Source organism: Lampris incognitus, chromosome 2 (genome assembly GCF_029633865.1).
Source record: "Lampris incognitus isolate fLamInc1 chromosome 2, fLamInc1.hap2, whole genome shotgun sequence".
In the NCBI taxonomy this organism is placed as follows: Eukaryota; Metazoa; Chordata; class Actinopteri; order Lampriformes; family Lampridae; genus Lampris; species Lampris incognitus.
Window position 1 is genome coordinate 94,384,329 of NC_079212.1, and position 21,407 is coordinate 94,405,735.

At 44.8% G+C, this 21,407-nt stretch overlaps 1 protein-coding gene across 1 annotated transcript in view; it reads right to left on the reverse strand.

Moving 5' to 3' along the window:
* Nucleotides 1–636, reverse strand: part of LOC130130854 (isotocin receptor-like) — a 10,531-nt gene extending 9,895 nt beyond the window's left edge. Inside the window, exon 1 of the mRNA XM_056300707.1 lies at nt 1–636. This exon is cut by the window's left edge and continues 277 nt beyond it. Coding sequence (XP_056156682.1) covers nt 1–636 — 636 coding nt within the window.
* Nucleotides 637–21,407: the final 20,771 nt, after the last annotated feature.

The window sequence follows — 21,407 nt, forward strand, 5'->3', positions numbered from 1 at the left end:
TATGATGTAAATGGCCAGGCTTATCCAGGTGATGTAGGCTTTGGCGCCCCACGGCTGCACAAAGTCCCCCCAGCAGTCGTGGACTCCGTTGCCGATCTCCTTCAGAGAGAATATGTAGGCTTGGGGGGCGCTCAGTACCAGGCTGAGCGCCCAAGACGAGGCGACATAGACGCGGTCCTTCCTCTTGTGCAAAGAGCGGAGCGGCTGGCATATCGCCAGACACCTGTCCACGGACATCAGCACCAGCATGTAGGTGGACGCGAACATGCCCACCACCTGCAAGTACTTGACGAGCCTGCACAGCAGATCCGGCCCGTAGAAGCGGAAGGTGATGTCCCAGATGAGCTGCGGCAGGACCTGGAAGACGGCCACCACCAGGTCCGCGATGCTGAGGTGCTTCATGAAGTAGTACATCCGACTGTGGCCGGGCTTCCTGCTGTGGATGACGACCAGGACGCACAGGTTGCCGACGAGCGCCAGCAGCAGCACCAGCACCAGCACGGCGACCTCCACCTTGGCCACCTCTTCGTTCCGTTTCAGGGGGTTCGCTGTCCTGTTCTCTGGACCGCTGCCGTTGCCCTGGGTCCAGTTACCAGCCCACGAGACGTTGAGGGCTCCCGAGTCGAGCGGCTCCATCGCGTGCGTAAAAACAACAAAAAACGAACGAACAAACAAAAGAGCGCCGCTTTTGGCGCGCCCGCGAGTCACATCCCAGACGCAGATGTCACCACTTTTTCTTTTTCTTTCTTTCTTATTTATTTTCTTCTTATCTCACGACAACCGGCTCCTCCAGGGGTTCACGGGTCGCCCGCACGCTCCGACAGTAAAATGCATTGCTTTGGGGTGACGCCAAAAAGCAGCGCCCCAACTTTTTTTTAGAAAAGCAAGAAATCAGAAAACAAGCCAACACGCGTTAAGTTTTAACGGACACAGCCCCGTCCGTCCGTCCGTTGCCCGGTGCTGTCGAGATGCGAGGGGGGAAAACAAGCGGCACAAAAGGGCTCTCTTGCAGATTAGCGCGCGCGTCGGTAGCGCTGCAGACCTCCTCACCTGCGGCGCTCGTGCGGTCTGGCTTGCGCATTTGCCGAAGCCCGTTTGGGTACAGTTGCGACGCCCCCCGCCCAGTCCCCCCCCCCAACCCCAGACATATTACTTTATTACTTTTCTCTGAGAAAGATCCCTAAATGTTTCTGTATGGATACGGCTTCATGACTTCAGCTGGTTGAATCTTAAAAAAAGAGGATATTAACGACAGTGAAGGCACACAGTGATTCAGCACCGCAGACAAGATGCTCTGCAGAGGCTCAGCTGAGCACATGTGCTGAGCTGACATACTGTAACATAGTGTAACATACTGTAACATACAGTAACATACTGTAACATAGTGTAACATACTGTAACGTACAGTAACATACTGTAACATAGTGTAACATACTGTAACGTACAGTAACATAGTGTAACATACAGTAACATACTGTAACATACAGTAACATACTGTAACATAGTGTAACATACTGTAACATAGTGTAACATGCAGTAACATACAGTAACATAGTGTAACGTACAGTAACATAGTGTAACATACATTAACATACTGTAACATAGTGTAACATACAGTCACACACTGTAACATACTATAACATACAGTAACATAGTGTAACATAGTACTATAACATACAGTAGCATTCTGTAACATACTGTATATGTGCTATGGTTTACTGAATTTACTTGAAACAGCCAACCCTGAGTCTCATTCCCAGATAGCAAAGTTGCTGTGGCCCGGATCCATCCCACACCCGACACTTCATCCGGCCCACATACCGCATGGAATGATGACACTTGGGCGGTGCACTCCTGTTTGGCGGATCTGGGCCAGAACCAAGCCATAGCAATGCCGCATGTGCCACATATTTGCCAAAGGTGGCCCATATTTTTTTGTGATATTTGGGCCATATTCACCATTTATCACACGGGGCCACTTCAGGGTCACATCCTGATTACATGTTGCCGAGAGCGCCGCATCTTTGCCAAAAAAGGCCCACATTTGATTTGCCATATTTGGGCCATATTTGCTATTATACATGTGGGCCACTTTAGGCTCACATCCATTTTGTCAGGGCCAGAAGAAGGCCATCAGTTCCGCATCATTGTCTGAAGTGGCCCACATCCGGATGCTATCTGGGTTTGGAGGCCATGGGCAAATTAATGCACAAGCATGTGGATTTTTTTTCTTTAATCGTTTTCTCTTGATTGGTCTTGAATTTGTGAAGTATACATGGTATTTCAGTCAAAAAAAACAAAAACAAACCTGAAATCAAATTACTGTGATAGCATTTGGGAAATGCAATTTTTGACCTTTTTAAATCAATGATCTCAGCTTCCACTTGACCGATGTTGGGTCTGTAGGGAAAAATGTTCCCACAGACAGAAAAACACCAACTCAAAGACAGCACTGTCCTCTCAAAGATGAAGATCGGTGGTAACAGCTTCTGTTTTTCTAGCAGGGAGTTCTCATTTGGAAATGTTTCACCGGTTCAAAGTCTGATGTCAGCATCCCTTCTCGTGCCGTGGAAGCTGACCTGGGATCTGCAGGGCCGGCTCGGTGGGAGCTGAATGTCACACGGCAGACGCACGGAAACCGGTCCGATGATGGATCTCGGTGATGGCGGTGGGTTTCGGTCTCCAAAAACAAATCGTACTTCAGAAACTGGGCCATGATTCAAATTCACAACCTTCTGCTAGAACTCCGCTTTCATGTCCTCGCACGGCGAATCAATTATTCTCCTTCTTTTCTGTTTCAGCTGCAGACAAATAATGTCCAGGAAAGGCCTTCTGGTAGTAAATAAATAAACCTTAGTACCTCTGTTTGCTCTGCCCAAATAAATAATGGAATGAAAATGAAATTTAGATAAGTTGCTTATGAGTTCTGCACTGTTTTGTTTTTTTCTTCAAATCCACGAATTGTACGTGAACACAACATGTTCAGTGTGTAACTTGTGCATTTTTTTTTACTCATTTGTTCCATTAAATGTCTTCCTAAAAGTGCCTTGCTGGGTTTGTGCCCCCTGCTTCATGTGACTGAGAAACAGGGTCACCAAAAGCTTCTCCTCCCTCGACACAGAGGACTCTTCCCTTTGTTGGCTGCACATGCACGTTGGTGTGGTGTGGTGTGGTATGGTTTGGTGTGGTATGGTGTGGTGGGGTTTGGTGTGGTGTGGTATGGTGTGGTATGGTGTGGTGTGGTGGGGTTTGGTTTGGTATGGTGTGGTATGGTGTGGTGGGGTTTGGTTTGGTGTTGTGTGGTGTGGTGGGGTTTGGTGTGGGGTGTGGTGTGGTATGGTGTGGTGGGGTTTGGTTTGGTGTTGTGTGGTATGGTGTGGTGGGGTTTGGTGTGGGGTGTGGTATGGTGTGTGGTTTGGTGTGGTTTGGTGTGGTATGGTGTGGTAGGGTTTGGTGTGGTGTGGTGGGGTGGGGTTTGGTTTGGTGTGGTGTGGTGGGTTTGGTTTGGTGTTGTGTGGTATGGTGTGGTGGGGTGTGGTATGGTGTGGTGGGGTTTGGTGTGGTGTGGTTTGGTTTGGTGTGGTATGGTGTGGTAGGGTTTGGTGTGGTATGGTGTGGTGGGGTGGGGTTTGGTTTGGTGCGGTGTGGTGTGGTTTGGTGTGGTTTGGTGTGGTGTGGTGTGTTGGGGTTTGGTGTGGTTTGGTGTGGTGTGTGGTTTGGTGTGGTGTGTGGTTTGGTGTGGTGTGGTTTGGTTTGGTGTAGTGGGGTTTGGTGTGGTAAGGTGTGGTGGGGTTTGGTGTGGTGTGGTTTGGTGTGGTGTGGTGGGGTATGGTGTGGTTTGGTGTGGTGTTGTATGGTGTGGTTTGGTGCGGTGTGGTGTGGTTTGGTGTGGTTTGGTATGGTTTGGTGTGGTTTGGTGCGGTGTGGTATGGTTTGGTGTGGTATGGTTTGGTGCGGTTTGGTGTGGTGTGGTTTGGTATGGTGTGGTTTGGTGTGGTGTGGTTTGGTGTGGCTCTGGTTCCCCACTCGATACGTCATCCGTTTACACTGAAGTGGTGCCTGCCAGCCTTTCTGTGACATCAGAAGCATGAGAGCTGTGTGTGATACTATGCGCGTGGCGATGCTACTGTGTTAGCATGCTAGTATGGTTACGCCAACGATGCATGGAAATGATGCGTGAAGCGCAGACCTACCATCATTAATAGAGAACAGGTTGCTGTCACATGTACCAACACATTAAGACAAGTCGTTTTTGCGGTGTGTTTCAGCTACAAAAGCTTATACGCCTCCTTCAAATATCGTCCATATTAAGGGGGGGGGGGTATTTAGAGTAGAGAAGATCATAAACCATGCAAATAGGAAAGGTGTAAAGGACTTGATGTCAGGAGTTAATCGGTACATTGCACACAATGGTAAAGATGGCAATAATTCCTCTGCAGCAAAAACAAATCACGTCTTCAGTATAGAACAGAATAGAATAGAATAGAATAGAATAGAATAGAATAGAATAGAATACACATTATTAGTCACTTTGTACGTACATACAAATGAAATTTACCCTGTGCATTTAACCCATCGTAGCCATGTAGCTAGGAGCAGTGCAGGGACCAACTCCAGTTCTTCTTTCCATTGCCTTGCTCAGGGGCACAGGCAGGAGTATTAACCCTAACACGCATTGTCTTTTTGACGGTGGGAGGAAACTGGAGCACCCGGAGGAAACCCACGCGAACATGCAAACTCCACACAAAGGCCCTGGGGCGGCCTGGGGGTCGAACCCAGGACCTTCTTGCTGCGGGGCAACAGTGCTAACCACTGGGCCACCGTGCCGTGTGTTGTCCTATGTCCCTCATGGCCGTCAGTTTGATAGAAAATACAATATCACTCTTAATATATTCTGTAGGGGCACAATCCATTTTGTTCACTCACATGCCAATTTAAAAAGAACAAGTTTGGTGGTCTTTTTTTTTTCTTCTCTGCTTGAGCTGCAAAAAAAAATGTTTCCCTGCAGGAATTGTTATCTGAAAGTAAAGGAAAAAAAAACAAAAACACACACCATCTCTCTCAAAAACACCACTGAATCGACATACTGACTATGGATGCACGAATAAATCCTTAACAATGTCATTTCATTAAGTTCTAACTGCAGCGTCCCTCATCAGAAACTGCAAATTTGTTTGTTTTGTTGTTTTTTAATGAATTTCTAGGGTGTTTTTTTGTCTTTATTTGACAGGAAGGATGGGGAGTGAGGAAGGGGGGAGGCTCGTGTAACAAAATGCTTGAGACTGAACTGGCTGAGCCTGCGGGAAGCTTCACTGGGCGACCTTTTGCTCTCTCGTCGTTGTGGACTCGAACTGACACCATGTTTGACGTAAGTCGGCTCGATTGGCTCGACTAAAGGGGGTCAAAATGAAGGACTATCATTGAACATCTCGCCGCGGGTCGCTTTTTACGCCAAGACGTGCACGTGAGCCCTACACGTGCGGAGCGTGAACAGATTTCGTCCCTTTCTGCCCACGTGCGGGCTGCTTACTTCCATTGGTTCAAATGAATAGGTTTCCTTAAAAGGCCTCCTGTTGAATTTGCGGCCCCGGCTTTTCGGGGCAGCACCATCAAAACACTTTCCTCTCTGGACACACCACATCACCTGCTGGTGCTTCTGTTGGTGGTGCAGAGGTGGTCTGTTTTTCCTCTGGTGCCCCAGCCCACAACACAACACACTCATACTGACGCTTCACAACACTGGAAATAATGGCTCTCTAATGGATGGCATTGCTGTTGTGCCAGTGAATGGTGCAGGTTTTGATTAAGATTATGATTTGACTAATGACGTACTGGTCTGACGTGATTCGCCCCCGAGATATCCCCGGCAAATAAATTGCTACTGCACCAGAGCATAAAGAGACCGAGGCAATGATATAAGACCGCATGATGAAAGTCTCTGCACATGAAAAGGCTTATTTTTCCTCCTTCTTGAACAACACATGCTCTGATAGGGTAAGGACATGTAGTAGAGGAGACCACAACGTGTCTAAAACAAGACTGTTGATAACCCCATCCATCCATCCATCCATCCATTATCTGAACCGCTGATCCTGCTCTCAGGGTCGCGGAGATGCTGGAGCCTATCCCAGCAGTCATTGGGCGGCAGGTGGGGAGACACCCTGGACAGACCACCAGGCCATCACACAGGGCCCACACACATTCATACCTAGGGACAATTTAGTACAGCCGATTCACCTGACCTACATGTCTTTGGACTGTGGGAGGAAACCGGAGCCCCCGGAGGAAACCCACACAGACACGGGGAGAACATGCAAACTCCACACAGAGGATGACCCGGGGCAACCCACCAAGGTTGGACTACCCCGGGGCTCGAACCCAGGACCTTCTTGCTGTGAGGCAACCGCACTAACCACTGTGCCACCGTGCACTGTTGATCACATGGGAGAAATTATCTTTTTTTCTTTCAATTTTCCTCCTTTTTTTCTCCCCAGTTGTATCCGGCCAATTACCCTGCTCTTCTTGAGCCGTCCCAATCACTGCTCCACCCCCTCTGCCGATCCGGGGAGGGCTGCAGACTACCACATGCCTCCTCCGATACATGTGGAGTCGCCAGCTGTGAGGAGTGAGGAGCTTCACTGGGTGGAATGTAGCATGTGGGAGGATCACGCTATTCCCCCCAGTTTCCCCTTTCCACCGAACAGGCACCCCCCACCGACCAGAGGAGGCGCTAGTGCAGTGACCAGGACACATACCCACATCCGGCTTCCCACCCGCAGACACGGCCAATTGTGTCTTTAGGGACGCTCGACCAAGCCGGAGGTAACACAGGGATTTGAACCGGCGATCCCTGTGTTGGTAGGCAACGGACTAGACCGCTACGCCACCAGGATGCCCTAGGGAGAAATGATCTTGCTACTGAGATCAATTTGCTGTTCTCCAAAAGAATTATGAGAGTTGACATCAGTGTCATTCATCCATTTCTTGATAAGCATACTGAAGGCACGGCGGCACAGTGGTTAGCACTGTCGCCTCACAGCAAGAAGGCCCTGGGTTCGAACCCCGCGGTTGTCCAACCTTAGGGGGTCGTCCCAGGTCGTCCTCTGTGTGGAGTTTGCATGTCCTCCCCGTGTCTGCGGTGGGTTTCCTCCGGGTGCTCCGGTTTCCCCCCACCATCAAAAAGACATGCGTGCTAGGGTGAATACTCCTGCCTGTGCCCCTGAGCAGGGCAGTGGAAAGAAGAACTGGAGTTGGTCCCCGGGCGCAGCACTAGCGGCTGCCCAGTGCTTCTAGCTACACAGCAAGGCAGGGTTAAACGCAGGGAAAGAATTGCCCCACGGGGATTAACAAAAGTAGTAAAAGCTAAACAGCAGTTCTTCAATGTGTAGTCTGAGTTCAAGAGCCCGAAGGAACAAAACACGTCATCGTTTTATTTCCACTCTGTAAGTCAGGAACGACTTACTGCTTAAATAGGTGGACTTAAATTATGTCACCGTAGATCCCCGGTTAAATAAATACAAAATTCTGCGTAGAGAGGAAGAGTGACCGCTACACTCGCTGCGATATTGACCTGTGAGATGAGGTTGAAGCAAAAAAACACAATTTTGATTTCTGTGAATATTGCACCGCAAAACTGACCCATGTGTCCGACACTCTCTCTGGTGAAAGCTGTCAGTGGGTTTACCGTATGTTCTCATGTTTAATGAATAGGTGCAATGTAGCATCACCCACACTCTCTGTAAACTAGTCTGTATGTATGTATGTATGTATATATATATATATATATATATATATATATATACAGTCTTCGTGTCTTTACATATTCAGTGTATGATGCTGTCAAATTCTGATATAAATTGAGAATGAGATACCCTTGCTCCATTCTGAAGCCTTGCTTGGCATTATCCTTGCTCAGTGAATCACCATTCAAACACAGCGGAGGAGTGGGAGGTTTCAGATAGCCCCCTGTATCCGTTACACGGGAGAACGTGTTTTAGAAATATTTCCCAGAACTCAGCATTAAGATGCTTTCATAAATTACTGTTGTTTTAGTGCGCATTTGTTCAAAATTAAGCGGCGCGGTGGCACAGTGGTAAGCACGGTCGCCTCACAGCGAGAAGGTTCTGAGCCCCGGGGTAGTCCAACCTTGGGGTCATCCCGGGTCGTCCTCTGTATGGAGTTTGCGTGTTCTCCACGTGTCTGCATGGGTTTCCTCCGGGGGGCTCCGGTTTCCTCCCCCAGTCCAAAGACATGTAGGTCAGGTGAGTCGGCCGTGCTAAATTGTCCCTAGATGTAAGTGTGTGTGTGTGTGTGTGGGGGGGGGGGGGCTGTGATGGCCTGGCGGCCTGTCCAGGGTGTCTCCCCACCTGCCACCCAATGACTGCTGGGATAGGCTCCAACATCCCCGTGACCCTGAGTGCAGGATAAGCGGTTCGGATAAAGGATGGATGGATGTTCAAAATCAATCAAGATGCATTTTTAGGAACAAGTGTTTTTAGTCTCAGCCAATTGGGGGGAGCTATTTCAACAACTTGTACATCAGTGTCATATGACTCTCTTTTCTGTGGTCCCTGGAAATATCTTTGAATTGATGCAAGTGAGTTTCCCTAAAGCAGTCTGACCATTCTTGACCATCGTATTGCCACGGTTGTTTATTGCGTCTGTTAACTGAGAGGTCAGTTGATCTCGATCATTTTATTTAGACATACTATCTATCGGTCAGGCTATTGGTCATACAGGCCAAACCTTCCTTCCTCTAATCACAACAAGGAGGAAAACAAAGTCATATTGCAAAGTACAATATTTAAACTTGAATAGAGTTTATCAAAAGAGCTTGATCAGTGAAAACAACCCAGCACTTCTTGTGTTGTTTGTTTTAAGTAAGCGGACGTACGAGTTGCAGCACTGCCGGGGCCATTTGGCTTCCGCTGGCTGGAGTGCATGACCTGACCATGACCATGACACACAGACCACCTCTGCAGATGAAGATGATGTGTTGGGACTTGAGCATCAGTTTGGAAGCAGGCAGAATTTGTGTGTCTACTTAGTATGCGTGTTTGTGTTCAGCGAGAGAAGAGGAGGCCCAGAGGTGGTGCTGAATAGCTGACGCGTTGGACGGTGTATGTATTATTTGGTTTGACTATACTTCTGGATGTTGAACTTAAGGCCTCTGAAGAGTCTCTGAGAAGGAGATGATTAAAACGGGACTGTTTGTTAAAGGGAACGTGTATTGACTATGTGCTGGACCTCTAAAGTGTGTTGCTTAATAAATATTGAGAATCGGAATACTGTCTCCGCCGTGTCCTTCCTTCCAGGGCGCCTGAATATTTACTGTGGAAAGTGAGCGTAGGAGGAGACATCAGCCCAACAAAGTTTTCAGCTCAGCAGTTTGTGCTGTGTGCATGCAGCTTATTAACTGTCTCTTCTCCTGCATCGCCACCTTGCCGTGGTGGAGAAGCTTGCGCTTACAAATGATCCCAAGAGCTGTGCCTTGGCTCCTGGTAGGGTCATCCAAGGCGGACAGGTCAAGGGGGAGGTTCCAGACGAAGCGCGATTCAACAGAGACCTCAACAGCGGAACTGGTGGAAGACAATGCCAGTGAAGGTGGATGAAGGCTGCAACGGAGGGTGGTCCCCAATCGTCTTGGTTCTCCACGCCATTGGACTCTGACCACCCCCTGCCAAGGACTGTGTGGTGGCTGCAGGCCCATCAGCCTCCTCACGTAAAAAGCTGTCACACACAGGCGTCCTGCCGCAAGGATACCCACAAGGACCGAGAAGGAGGACAGTCATACTCAAGCCGCGATTGACCGCCGATGATGATGATGATGATGATGATGATGATATTAACTGTCTCCTGAACCACTACATCATTATCTGCTCATCTCTGACCACAATGCCTGTGGCAGTTCAACCAACCCAAACCAGAACACTTCACCTATCAGCAGTTAGGAGCTTGAAACATTGGGGGCTAAGCCCAGGCCAGAAATCTTTCGCTTTTCACCCAATAATTGCACCATTTTCAAGTATTTCAGAGTAAAATGAATATATACCAAAGGTTACAGTCAGGTGTATTGGCTAGCTTTCACAACATGAAATCAAAATAAAATGAGTGCAAGCTGAGTTCTCATTCAACTTCATTATTGTGTTTTATTTTCAGCAGCAGGAGTAAGACCCCAAGACAAAATAAGAGCCTTGACGTTGATGAAGTAGTCATATGCCAGTTAATAATAATAATAATAATAATAACATCATCATCATCATATTTATATAGCACTTTTCTACACACCCAAAGCGTTTCACATTGAAGGGGGCAACCCACTTCAACCACCACCAATATTTTGCACCCACTTGGGTGGTGCACAGCAGCCATTTTGCACCAGAACGCTCACCACATATCAGCTTGAGGTGGAGAGGGCGGAATCATTGAGCCAATTACATGGGGGGATGATTAGGTGGCCAGATGGAGAGAGCCAGGTTGGGAATTTTGCCAATACACTGGGGAACCCCCTGCTCTTGGCAATAAGTGCCATGGGATCTTTAATGACCACAGTGAGTCAGGGCCTCAATTTAATTCAGGCCTCAATTTTGGATTATATGTTGCCCATGCTTTGTTCAAAATTTCGTTGAAAATTGACCAACCCTTGTCTCATCGCCTCTGCTTCCATTGTGTGACAAGGTCTCCTTTTTAACTGAGTGAAAATTGTGTTAATTCTGCGTCTTATCTCTCTACCTGATGCTCTCCTCTCCTTCACCTCTCTAGTAGCTCTTTTGGTGTCTCATCTGTCTGTTGCAATCCTCATCTCCTCTGCTCTCTTCGACTGTTCTCTTCTCCTCTCTCCTGTGCTGGTCATCAAAAGGATGCAACCAGCATATGCCAACCAAAATCTAACCAAATCTCCCATTTTTTGATGTGATGAGTAGATTTGAAACACATTATTTATCAATTTAATTTCATACATAGACTTAACCAATTATTTGAACACACCAACCAATATCAGATTATACAAAAGCAAACCATTAATGCACTATTTTATCCCATAGGGTCTAAATAGGGCGGCACGGTGGCACAGTGGTTAGCACAATCACCTCACAGCAAGAAGGTCTTGGGTTCGAGCCCTGGGGTAGTCCAACCTTGGGGGTCATCCCGGGTCGTCCTCTGTGTGGAGTTTACATGTTCTCCCCGTGTCTGCGTGGGTTTCTTACGGGGGCTCCGGTTTCCTCCCACAGTCCAAAGACATGTAGGTCAGGTGAATCGGCTGTACTAAATTGTCCCTAGGGATGAATGTGTGTGTGTGTGTGTGTGTGTGTGTGTGTGTGTGTGTGTGTGTGTGTGTGTGTGTGTGTGTGTGTGTGTGTGTGTGTGTGTGTGTGTGTGTGTGTGTGTGTGTCGGCCCTGTGATGGCCTGGCGGCCTGTCCAGGGTGTCTCCCCGCCTGCCACCCAATGAATGCTGGGATAGGCTCCAGCATCCCCGCGACCCTGAGAGCAGGATAGCGGTTAAGATAATGGATGGATGGATAGGTCTAAATAGTCACCAATGCTCATTATTCCATGTGGGCTGAAAGTCATACAATACAGCAACACTATTGGATGCCAGCTACAGACAAATATTCAATGCAGCAACAGATGTACATCACTCGGCATTCTGTTGCTATTTATTACTTACTGCTGTGTAAACAGTGGATTCTCTGTTCTCTCCATCTGATAACATCTATATTCACAGTTTCATCCCTTCCTCTGTTTTGCTCTTGTTGTTCTTTCAAATTTTCTCTCTCTCTCTCTCTCTCTCTCTCTCTCTCTCTCTCTCTCTCTCTCGCTCTCTCTCATATTATATATATTAACAATGTGGCAATCTCACATCCTGACTTACCTGCTGCTACAGCAACAGGAGATAACTCTTCCTCCACCTCATCTAGCATCGCCTGGCCCTTGTTGCCTTTACCCTTTTTCTTTTTGAGAAAGCTTCTCGTATCCATAGCCTTCAAGTCTTGCCTTAGTGAATCACCTAGCTTAGCTACCACCAGCTACCACCAAATGCCAACAATGACAAGCCCTGTAAACCTTGTGATATAGATACTGGTCTCATTTCCATAGACCAAGAAAATGCTTTTGACCCGGTTGAACACCAGTATATGTGGCAGACACTAAATGTTTCAGGGTTCAGCCCAGGTTTCATAGCCAAGATCCAGGTTCTGTACCGTGATATTGCGAGTATACTTAAAATAAATGGTGGTTTGGCTGCACATTTTAACGTGCAGAGGAGGGTGTGGCAGGGATGCTCTCTTTCTGGGATGCTGTATTCCCTCTCCACTGAGCTTTTTCGTCACAAACTCCGAAAATAACTCTCAGGTGTTAGTTTTCCAGGCTGTGCTTCAGCCGTTTAAATTTCAGCAGATAATGTTATGCTAATAACTAGAAGAAAACTAAAGGAAGAAAGAAAGAAAGAAAGTCACTTTATTTTGTCATTGTAATCGCACAACGAACTGTATCCTAACAACAGTTTTGTTCTCTGTATTTAACCCGTCCTAATGTATAGGAGCAGTGGGCATCTGCAGTGCCTGGGGGCCAACTCCAGTTCTTCTTTCCATTGCCTTGGTCAGGGGCACAGACAGGAGTATTAACCCTGATATGCCTGTCTCTCTCTTTTTTATTTTTTTATTTTTTTGGGATAACAATTAACAATTTAATAATAATTAACAAAGCGATATAGACATTTTGGAGGAGAATGTAGATCTTTTTAATAAAATTTCCTCTGCTAAGGTGAACTGGAAAATAAGTGAAGCTGTGATGGTTGGAAAAGGCCACTAGATAAGTTAGTTCTACCAGGAGGGCTAACTATGCAAAAGGAGGGATTAAGTGTTAGAAAAGAACTGGGAAAATACTTTAGAAAAAATAGTAGCCTGGCTTAAAAAGTAGAAACAGCTCTTGCCATGTCTTACAAAGGAAGAACACTTGTAATTAACAATCTAGTGTCCTCTTCATTATGGCACATATTATCATATACGGATCCCCCTTCAAACTTGCTTTCATGAATTCAAGCTAGTTTGGTGGATTTCTTTTGAGATAAATTGCACTGAATTCCTCACACTGTTCTTTGATTTCCCAAGGAGGAAAATAACTTGTGCACTTGGCCTGCAGAGGTGCTGCTTTCCACCTTCAGTTTCCAGAGGCTACTGTTTAACCCTAAAGACTTGGTGTGGAGACCACTAGCACACACAGTTTTTCAGCAGTTTAGTGGTCTGGAGCTGTATGACTCAATTCTTCTCTCGGATTTAAAGACTGAAGTTCCAGACTTGGCCACGTTTCTACCGTGCAGTTTTCACAGTGTGGAAAATGATGGTGAAAGAGAGGGAAGTGCGAAGTGACTCCTTATGCTGGCTGTTGAGGGAGCCTGAGGTGCATGGAGGACGTTTGGACACCCCATGCTGGGCAGGATCAGCAGTTATAGAAGTGTTCTGCAGAGTAGAGATTCTAGCCCTTGGATCAGTAGGGAACATTTTGGACCTGACTTGGACAATGCAGCTGCTCTAGCAACTGGTCTGGGACTGAGATCTGTGAAGATCATCAGCAAGCTGCTTGAACATTGGAAATGCTGTGTGACTAGGCCCCCTGTTGAATGAATACAGTAATGGTGTGATTGTGCCTCATATAGATTATCCTTTTCCTTTTTTTTAGGAATTTGTTCCAGTTTTGATGACTGTGCTGGTTCTTTTTAAGATGAGAAAAGTCATACTTTTCTAAATGTATAAGCGGTAAAGGGTAAAGCTTTATATGGTATGATGGTTAAGTGTCTAAAAAAGGGTAAACTACACAATCGTGTTGACACAACTTGGTGAGGTCATCTGCACTTGGGAGATGATGTAAAACCTGCTTGGAGCGGTTTATATAAACCGCCAGTAACAAAGAAGGTGGGTGACTTACAGTGGAGAGGTTTACATTGGATAGTAGCAGTTCATGCTTTTCTTTCTGTTATTAGTCAAGGTGTGAGTGATAAATTTATTTTTTTGTCCTTAAAAAGAAATTGTGGTCCATTGTTAATTAGAGTGTATGCACCTGGTTCATGCTGTTGGAGAGTTTATTCAGAAAGGTAGGGGAGGTTATCTCCAAGCAGATGTTCATTCTTGGGTTTAAATACCAACAGTCTGAAGAAGACAAATGTCACCTCGTGAACTTGGGATTAGCAAAAATGGCCATTTATGCAAGCAGGAAAAAGAAGATTGATGACTCAGTAGACAATGATTATTGTTTATTGTTTACTAGGATGGTGATTTTAATTATTACAAAGAAATGAAGGATGCATATTAGTTCAGCATTGTCTGGGCTCATGGTGATGGTTTGAGCTCTGTAAAAGAAAGCCAATTTATTTTGGCCATGGAGTTGGATGTGATTGTATTTATTTTTGAGTATTTATTTATTTATGTCTTGAAGTTGGTTGTATTTTTTTTGGTAAATTGCTTGTTGAGTGATTGATGAGGTAAAAGTTACTTTTAAAAATCAAAATCTCTCTCTCTCTCTCTCTCTCTCTCTCTCTCTCTCTCTCTCTCTCTCTCACTCTCTCACTCACTCACACATTGTGTGCACACGGCAAGTATTGTGATGTGGATCTGCTGCTTTAATGACACACAGAGGACCCAAAATGCGCTTGTGTTTTTGATCGGCGATATCATATATTATTTTTGAGGGCTCTAATGCATGATTGGAATGACAAATGAATAGATCTGAGGCTATTTTCTTATTATTCTTATTTTTATAAAAAAAATAAAAATCTTTTTTTTCTTCTTTTTTTTAGATCTAGGGCTTATTCATAAAACATTCAGGGCTGTAGCTCGGATGATCAGGCCTAACGACACCACTGTCTATCAGAATAGTTTACATTTACATCATGGCACCCAATGTGGAGCACTTTGGAGGGATACATACCAGCAACAGTGGAAGGTGAACAAGTGTAAATCCTCCAGCATCCTGGCCTGGTGTAGGATGAAAAGCAAGCAAGCACTGGGCCAGATGGCAACATCACAGGCTGAGCTTTTTTTTCTCTCTCTCTCTCTTTTATTTTATAGAGAAAAAAAAACATTCAAAATACAACAGACATATATTAAACCAATAGGGAAATAAAATATTTCACAAACCCACTGAACTCTATAGAATCAAAGAGGATAAGAATTAAAAATTGAAGCACAAGTAGACAAGACATAGTGAGGTAACCTGTAGGCTTACAGCCTGCAGACCCCTCACCAAATCAAAGAAATAATTTAAAAAAAAACCTATATTATATATATATATATATATATATATATATATATATATATATATATATATATATATATATATATAATACAAGCTGAGCTACGGGCTATCACGAGGAGTCTGCTGCTGACAGCCACCGCCTCCCTAGTCCCACCATCTTGGCCAGCTTTCCCCTCCGCATGCAGCTGGAGAAAGGCAGAGTGTGGAAGACCAAATGGGGAGTGGGCAAGGTGCTTCCTCCCTTGTGCTCACTGGGGGTGGTGCAGCTAGTGGTCCACAACTGATCTGACTACATATACGTGAAGAAGGCAATTCTCTGCCAATCTTGCCTGACACCAGAGGATGTTAGCATTGACTCTGGGGGTCGGCCTTTGAAAATGTCGGCCATCCTTTTTTTCCTCCTATGCAAGTCAGCTGCTTTATTCCCGCAGGTGGCGGTTGCAGTCAGAGGTCTGAACACCAGAGGTTTCTCATGGAGCCAGTGGTGTGGGTTTTTTTTGTAAACCTCTCAAAGTAACGGATAACTGGGTTCAGCACCACCACCATGGTTGCAGCTGTTGCCCTAGCTGAGATCCATATGTCCCTCCTGAAATGATAGGAGGATGTCCAGAGCCTCAGTAGACAACCCACGCTGGCTCCCTGCCTTTCTGCAAACAGACTACAGGTCTCCTTCTCAGTCTCATCATACTGATCTCTCTTTTTTCTGTCCTCATGCCCCCACTGATTAGGGACTGCTGCAAAGCAAGGACAGGAGTGCTGGCATTGTCAAATGTCAGAGCATTACTATAACAGCCTTCCACTTAGAGAGGTGGACTAGGTTATCCACATTGCTGACACATCAGCTTCCTCTCCTGATCCAGCTGGGTAGTTACATATACGAGAAGCTACACATCAGGCTTTCTTGGATTCTGGCTACTCACAAACTATGTACCAGATACACCTGGTTCAGGCCAGACAATGATGGAGGCCTCATGAGTGTTTATACAGTGTGTAAATGGGCATATTCATCCTTTGGCGCCATTGGAAACTAGATTCCAAGGTGAAAAACTTAGTGTCAGGGCTGTAGCCAGCTCCAACCTTTCGCGTCCTTTGAGTTTAGGGACGAATTGGTTGGGGTTTAGAAAATTAATGAAAGAGCATACAGTGGGAGTGTTCACGACAGGCAGGGGAATGTGTGTTCTGCACAGTGCTCAGAAGCCACAAAAACAGGACTGTACAAAAAGGACAGCAGGAAGTGGCGATTATTTCCTCGAGGGCTCACCTCAAACAGTCCCGCTGGATTTTCCTGTGGATGATTTTCCTCATAGCAGTCGTACCAGTGGCGACAGGCATGGGCTCCATACCAGATCGGTCAAGGTCTGGGTTAACAACGGCTGCCATAGGTGCTGCGCCCTCACAGGGTACTGATGGAAACTGTAAAATCCACTGTGGTGACCCTTGAGAAACAGGGAATAAGCCGGAAGAAGATGAAGACAAAGAAGAAGAAGAAGACGACGACGACAACCCTACATCATTTTGGTTTTGGAGAAAAGGTTGTTGGTGTCATAAGCATGTTATACAAGGATATAAGCAGTTGTGTGTCCTTACCTGGTGGTACCTGTCCGAGATTTGGTATTAAGAGGGGCATTAGGCAAGGTTTTGGCAGCTCCCCTTTATTATTCATTATTGTAGCAGAATTACTTCCCATTCTAATTAAAAATTATATCATCGATGGCCTAGAGGCCTTGGGCAACTAATTGCTGATAAGTCAACTTCCGGATGACACCACACTTTTATTAAAAAATGCCTCCCAGACCCCCTTGGCCCTTAAATCAGTTTAGCTTTTCACTAAAGCATCAGGTTTAACTCTGAATATAAGCAAACGGTGAACTTCTGGTGATACATGAGCATCATTCTAGGTCTTTATTTGGTGTCCCTGTTAAAACTGAGGTTAAATAGTTAGGAATTAACTTAAGTAAAAACCTTGAATCAAGAGAAGAGATGAATATTCAGAATAATATTACAAAATGTAAAGCTATGTTAAACAGCTGGTTACAGAGGGACATTACTCTGTTTGGGAGGACTCTACTCACCAAGATGGAGAGTCTCTCTAGACTTATTTATCCTGCTTACTCATTGGCTATTTCATCGAGAATGATTAAATCCATAGACCAAACTAATTTCCATTTTATTTGGAAAAACAAGTGTCTTTATACCAGGAAAAGTGACCTCTTGAAAAGTTATGAAAATGGGGGGGTTGAATGCCATTGATTTTGACATTATGAATGGTGTGATCAAACTGAAGTGGCTAAAAGCCTTTGTCATGGATGAGACTGTGTTTTGGCATGCCATTCCTAATGCAACCTTTAAAAAGCTGGGAGGGATTGCTTTTCTTTTGAACTGTGATTTTGAACTGTCCATGATACCGTTACGTTTATCCGCCTTTCATAATCAAGTTTTGCAATATTAGAAACTGTTGTTTAAACACAACTTTACCCCCCCCATGAGGTTCCAATTTGGAATAATAGATGTACCCTGTTTAATGAAAAATTGTTTTTGGAAGAGTGGTGGAAGAAGGGTATGTGGTCCATTACACACATCATGGATGACAGAGGCAGTTTATTGAATTATAATGAGTTGTGTTTGAAATATAGCTTATCCTCCTCTGTAAAGGTCTATGACATGGTAATGGGTGCGATCCCTATACAACTCAAGATGATGGTCTCACAGTGTCTTATTTACTCTTCTTTCAGCTCCACACTTTGCCCCTTAATGACTGACAACTTAAAGTTTGTCGATAGAACCTGCAATAATCTCTTTATCAGAAACTCTCTGTTTAAGATATGTTATCCTGACCTTTTAAGAAGGAATTATATTTTAGACATGTACTCAAATTTGAAGGCCAATACAATTAGAAATTTTTTTTTAATTCCCTATCCCCCCCAAAGCCAAAGAGGTTCACTTCAAGATAATTAATGATGTTTACCCCTCCAGTGAATTTATAAGATTAAAATTCAATGCCGACTGTAATTATTGTCAATTTTGCAAGACAGACATTCTAGAAACAATGGATTATTCATTTTTCCACTGTAATGTTACTTATAATATTGTTTATAATTTGTATGTATGGATGGAATCTAGCATTGATGCTCTACCTCCATTTCTACTAGAAAGTGTAAATTTGGTATGTTTATAGAAGACATAGAATTCTTATTGAATACTATAATTATTTTGGCAAAATATTTTATACACAAATGTAAATATTGCAAAACGCAACCCTGTTTAGCAGCCTTTAAAACAGAATTAGTAACTTTTTCCAAATCTCTAAAATGTATGAAAAACAGAAATGCTCAAAAATTATTCTTCGCATTCGAACAATTTAAAGTAATATAACCCCTGGGATATTGCATTGTCCTATTTTATTTTATCTCTTTTTAATTTACCATTTTTGTTTCCTTGTTTTTTTCTCATTGTCTTTGACATGTTTGTATGTACTGTTTGTGGACAATCCTATCCTGAAAGGGCCGGTGTGGGTGCGGGTTTTTGTTCCAACCAAGCAGTTACACACATGTGTGTCCTAATCAAGTTCCTCAGCAAAGACTCTACTGGTTGATTAGTGGGATCAGGTGTGTAACTGCTTGGTTGGAACAAAAACCTGCACCCACACTGGCCCTTTCTGGATAAGACTGCCCACCCCTGTAGCTAGCTTTGCTGATGTGTTTGTATATTTGAAGACTTTATTAAAAAAAATAGAAGAAGTAGTAGTAGTAGTAGTAGTAGTAGCAGTAGTAGTAGTAGTAGTCCTATGATGACACCCTGCCGTTTGCCTTTGAGCAAACTGTTAAGATCCATGGGTTTCTTGTTCTTCTAGATGCAGAGCAACAGCACCTTTGCATCCTATCCCTCTGATTGAAAGAATGAGTATGGACCTCATTTAAGCAGAAGTAAAACTGGCTCCAAGTACAGGAACCTCAGCAGCACCAGTACAACAAAGGTGTCCAGCTAAGACAGTTTGCCCTGTGACAGTTTTAGGCTTCTTCCAGCTCTGCATTACTAGCAAAGTGGCAAGAAAATGTTCTTTTCACACAGCAAGTGGGGAAGATGATTATCACATTGCACAATCTGACAGGGGTTATGCACTGCAGAAACCACACTAAGATTTGAGGCTGCTTGAAACTGATTATTTTCCCAAATTCCCCTGCAGTGTTAAGTGTTTAAGATTCAACCTTTACCCTCTCGATCCCCCCCCACCACACACACACACACACACACACACACACACACACACACACACACACACACACACACACACACACACACACACACACACACACACACACACACACACACACACACACACACACACACACACACCATCTAGTCAGGGCCGCCCCGATTAATAACAAAGAAGTTTGATTTCTATGACTGGAAATCCTGTAGTCTGAGGAGAACAACTATGGACTCTGGAGCAGTAACCCACACAAGCAAATGAGAACCAAGGTGACTGGGGAGAGGACATCCCTGCAGCCAGCTGAGGCCACAGCATCGCTGTCGCTATGGACGCGTCACAGGAAGTCAGACATGCGGAGCCCTTTAGACAGTACAGCATGGCTGTGTTTACAACACCAACTCATGTATATGCTGCCATAAATCCGATAATATTAACCCCACTGTCTGACTTCCGTTTGCTGCGAAGCTTCCGCTTCCACTCGGGAAGGGATAAAAATAGCTCATGGGCGCTGCCCCATTTCAGAACTCAAAAAGATGAGACAATTATGAGATTTTTTTTTTGTGTGTCGTGTCGTGTTAACTTTATTTTTATTTTTTTCACCAAACAAAGAAGACAAACTCCCTGTAAGCCTCTGAGTTTCACTTGCTCTACATACATGTTGCATCACAAAGGTTATAGTAGTGTGGCGAATTCTACTGGAGTGTTCCTGCTCGAAGTCGGGGGGTTCATTTGCATATTACCCACAATGCAACTGAAGTGTCGATGTTTTGGTTATGTTGTGGGATATTGAACATGTTAAAAACGGGCATGCCTGTTACAGATAGCGGGGATGTGGTGGAAGGTAATGGGGACGTTATGAGAGAAGTTGAGTTAGACAACATGTTATTTCCCACCATGAGGGTAAAGAGTAGGCATATAGATAAGGTCGCTTCTGTGGCCAAGAAGAGTAGATAAACTGAGACCAATACGAACTGGTGTCTGTTATGACTAGCTTGGCTTACGGTCATGAATAGCTTGCTTGTTAGCGCTGATAGGCTGGCTGAAAAGTCAGTTAATTGGCCATGTCACAGTATTGCAAGTCTTTCTCTTCTTCTCTGATTTTTAATGACGGTTAATCTCCGAAGTACTGCTTTACTGCCAACTGCTGATTTAAAATAAAACGGTTTTGAGAGTAGTGTATAGTATAGTATGGCGTAGTATTGTAACGTGCATGGATAAGTAGACATGCTGGCCACTGGCGAATCTGATCCTTTAGCCGAGCGGTTAGCGATGTCTCCTGCGGTGCGGGTGATACGGGTTCGCTTCCCGGTCACGGCAGTTTCTGTGGTTGCGTTGTCCCCCGAATTCGCTAGCAGTGTTTCTCAACCGGGGGTCCCCGGGCCCCTAGTGGTCCGTGGTGTAATTGCAAGGGGTCCGTGAAAATAAAATATCTTTAAAAAAGATCCTATGACATTTATAGAAATAGGATTATTTTACTCAGATGTGACTGAGACCTTTATCTACCTAAACTATAAAGGGTAACAGGACTTTTTTCTCTAATTACATCTGTTTCACACGTGTAATTTATTGCATTTTAATAAGAGATCTCGCTCCCGTTTGCATTGTTAAAAGTTACTGCATAAAAATTCTGTTGTTACATATATCTGAAAGTTACTGCATAAGAATTCTGTTTTTTTTACATATATCTAAGTTACAACTGAAAGCTCTTATTTTTGCCCCAAAGAGTGAATAAATGCTATAATGCAATTTAAAATGCAGTTTCTACTGTTTCTACAAATTGCAACCCCCCTCCCCCAAGATCAGGTGGAGGGGTCCTCAGGGTAGATCAAAAATACGCAGGGGGTCCAGGACCCCAAAAAGGTTGAGAACCACTGCGCTGCAGTATAGCGGTGCGATGTGCTGCCTTTGCCCAATCGTCGTGTGCGTTCAGATAACTGAAAGAAAGAAAAG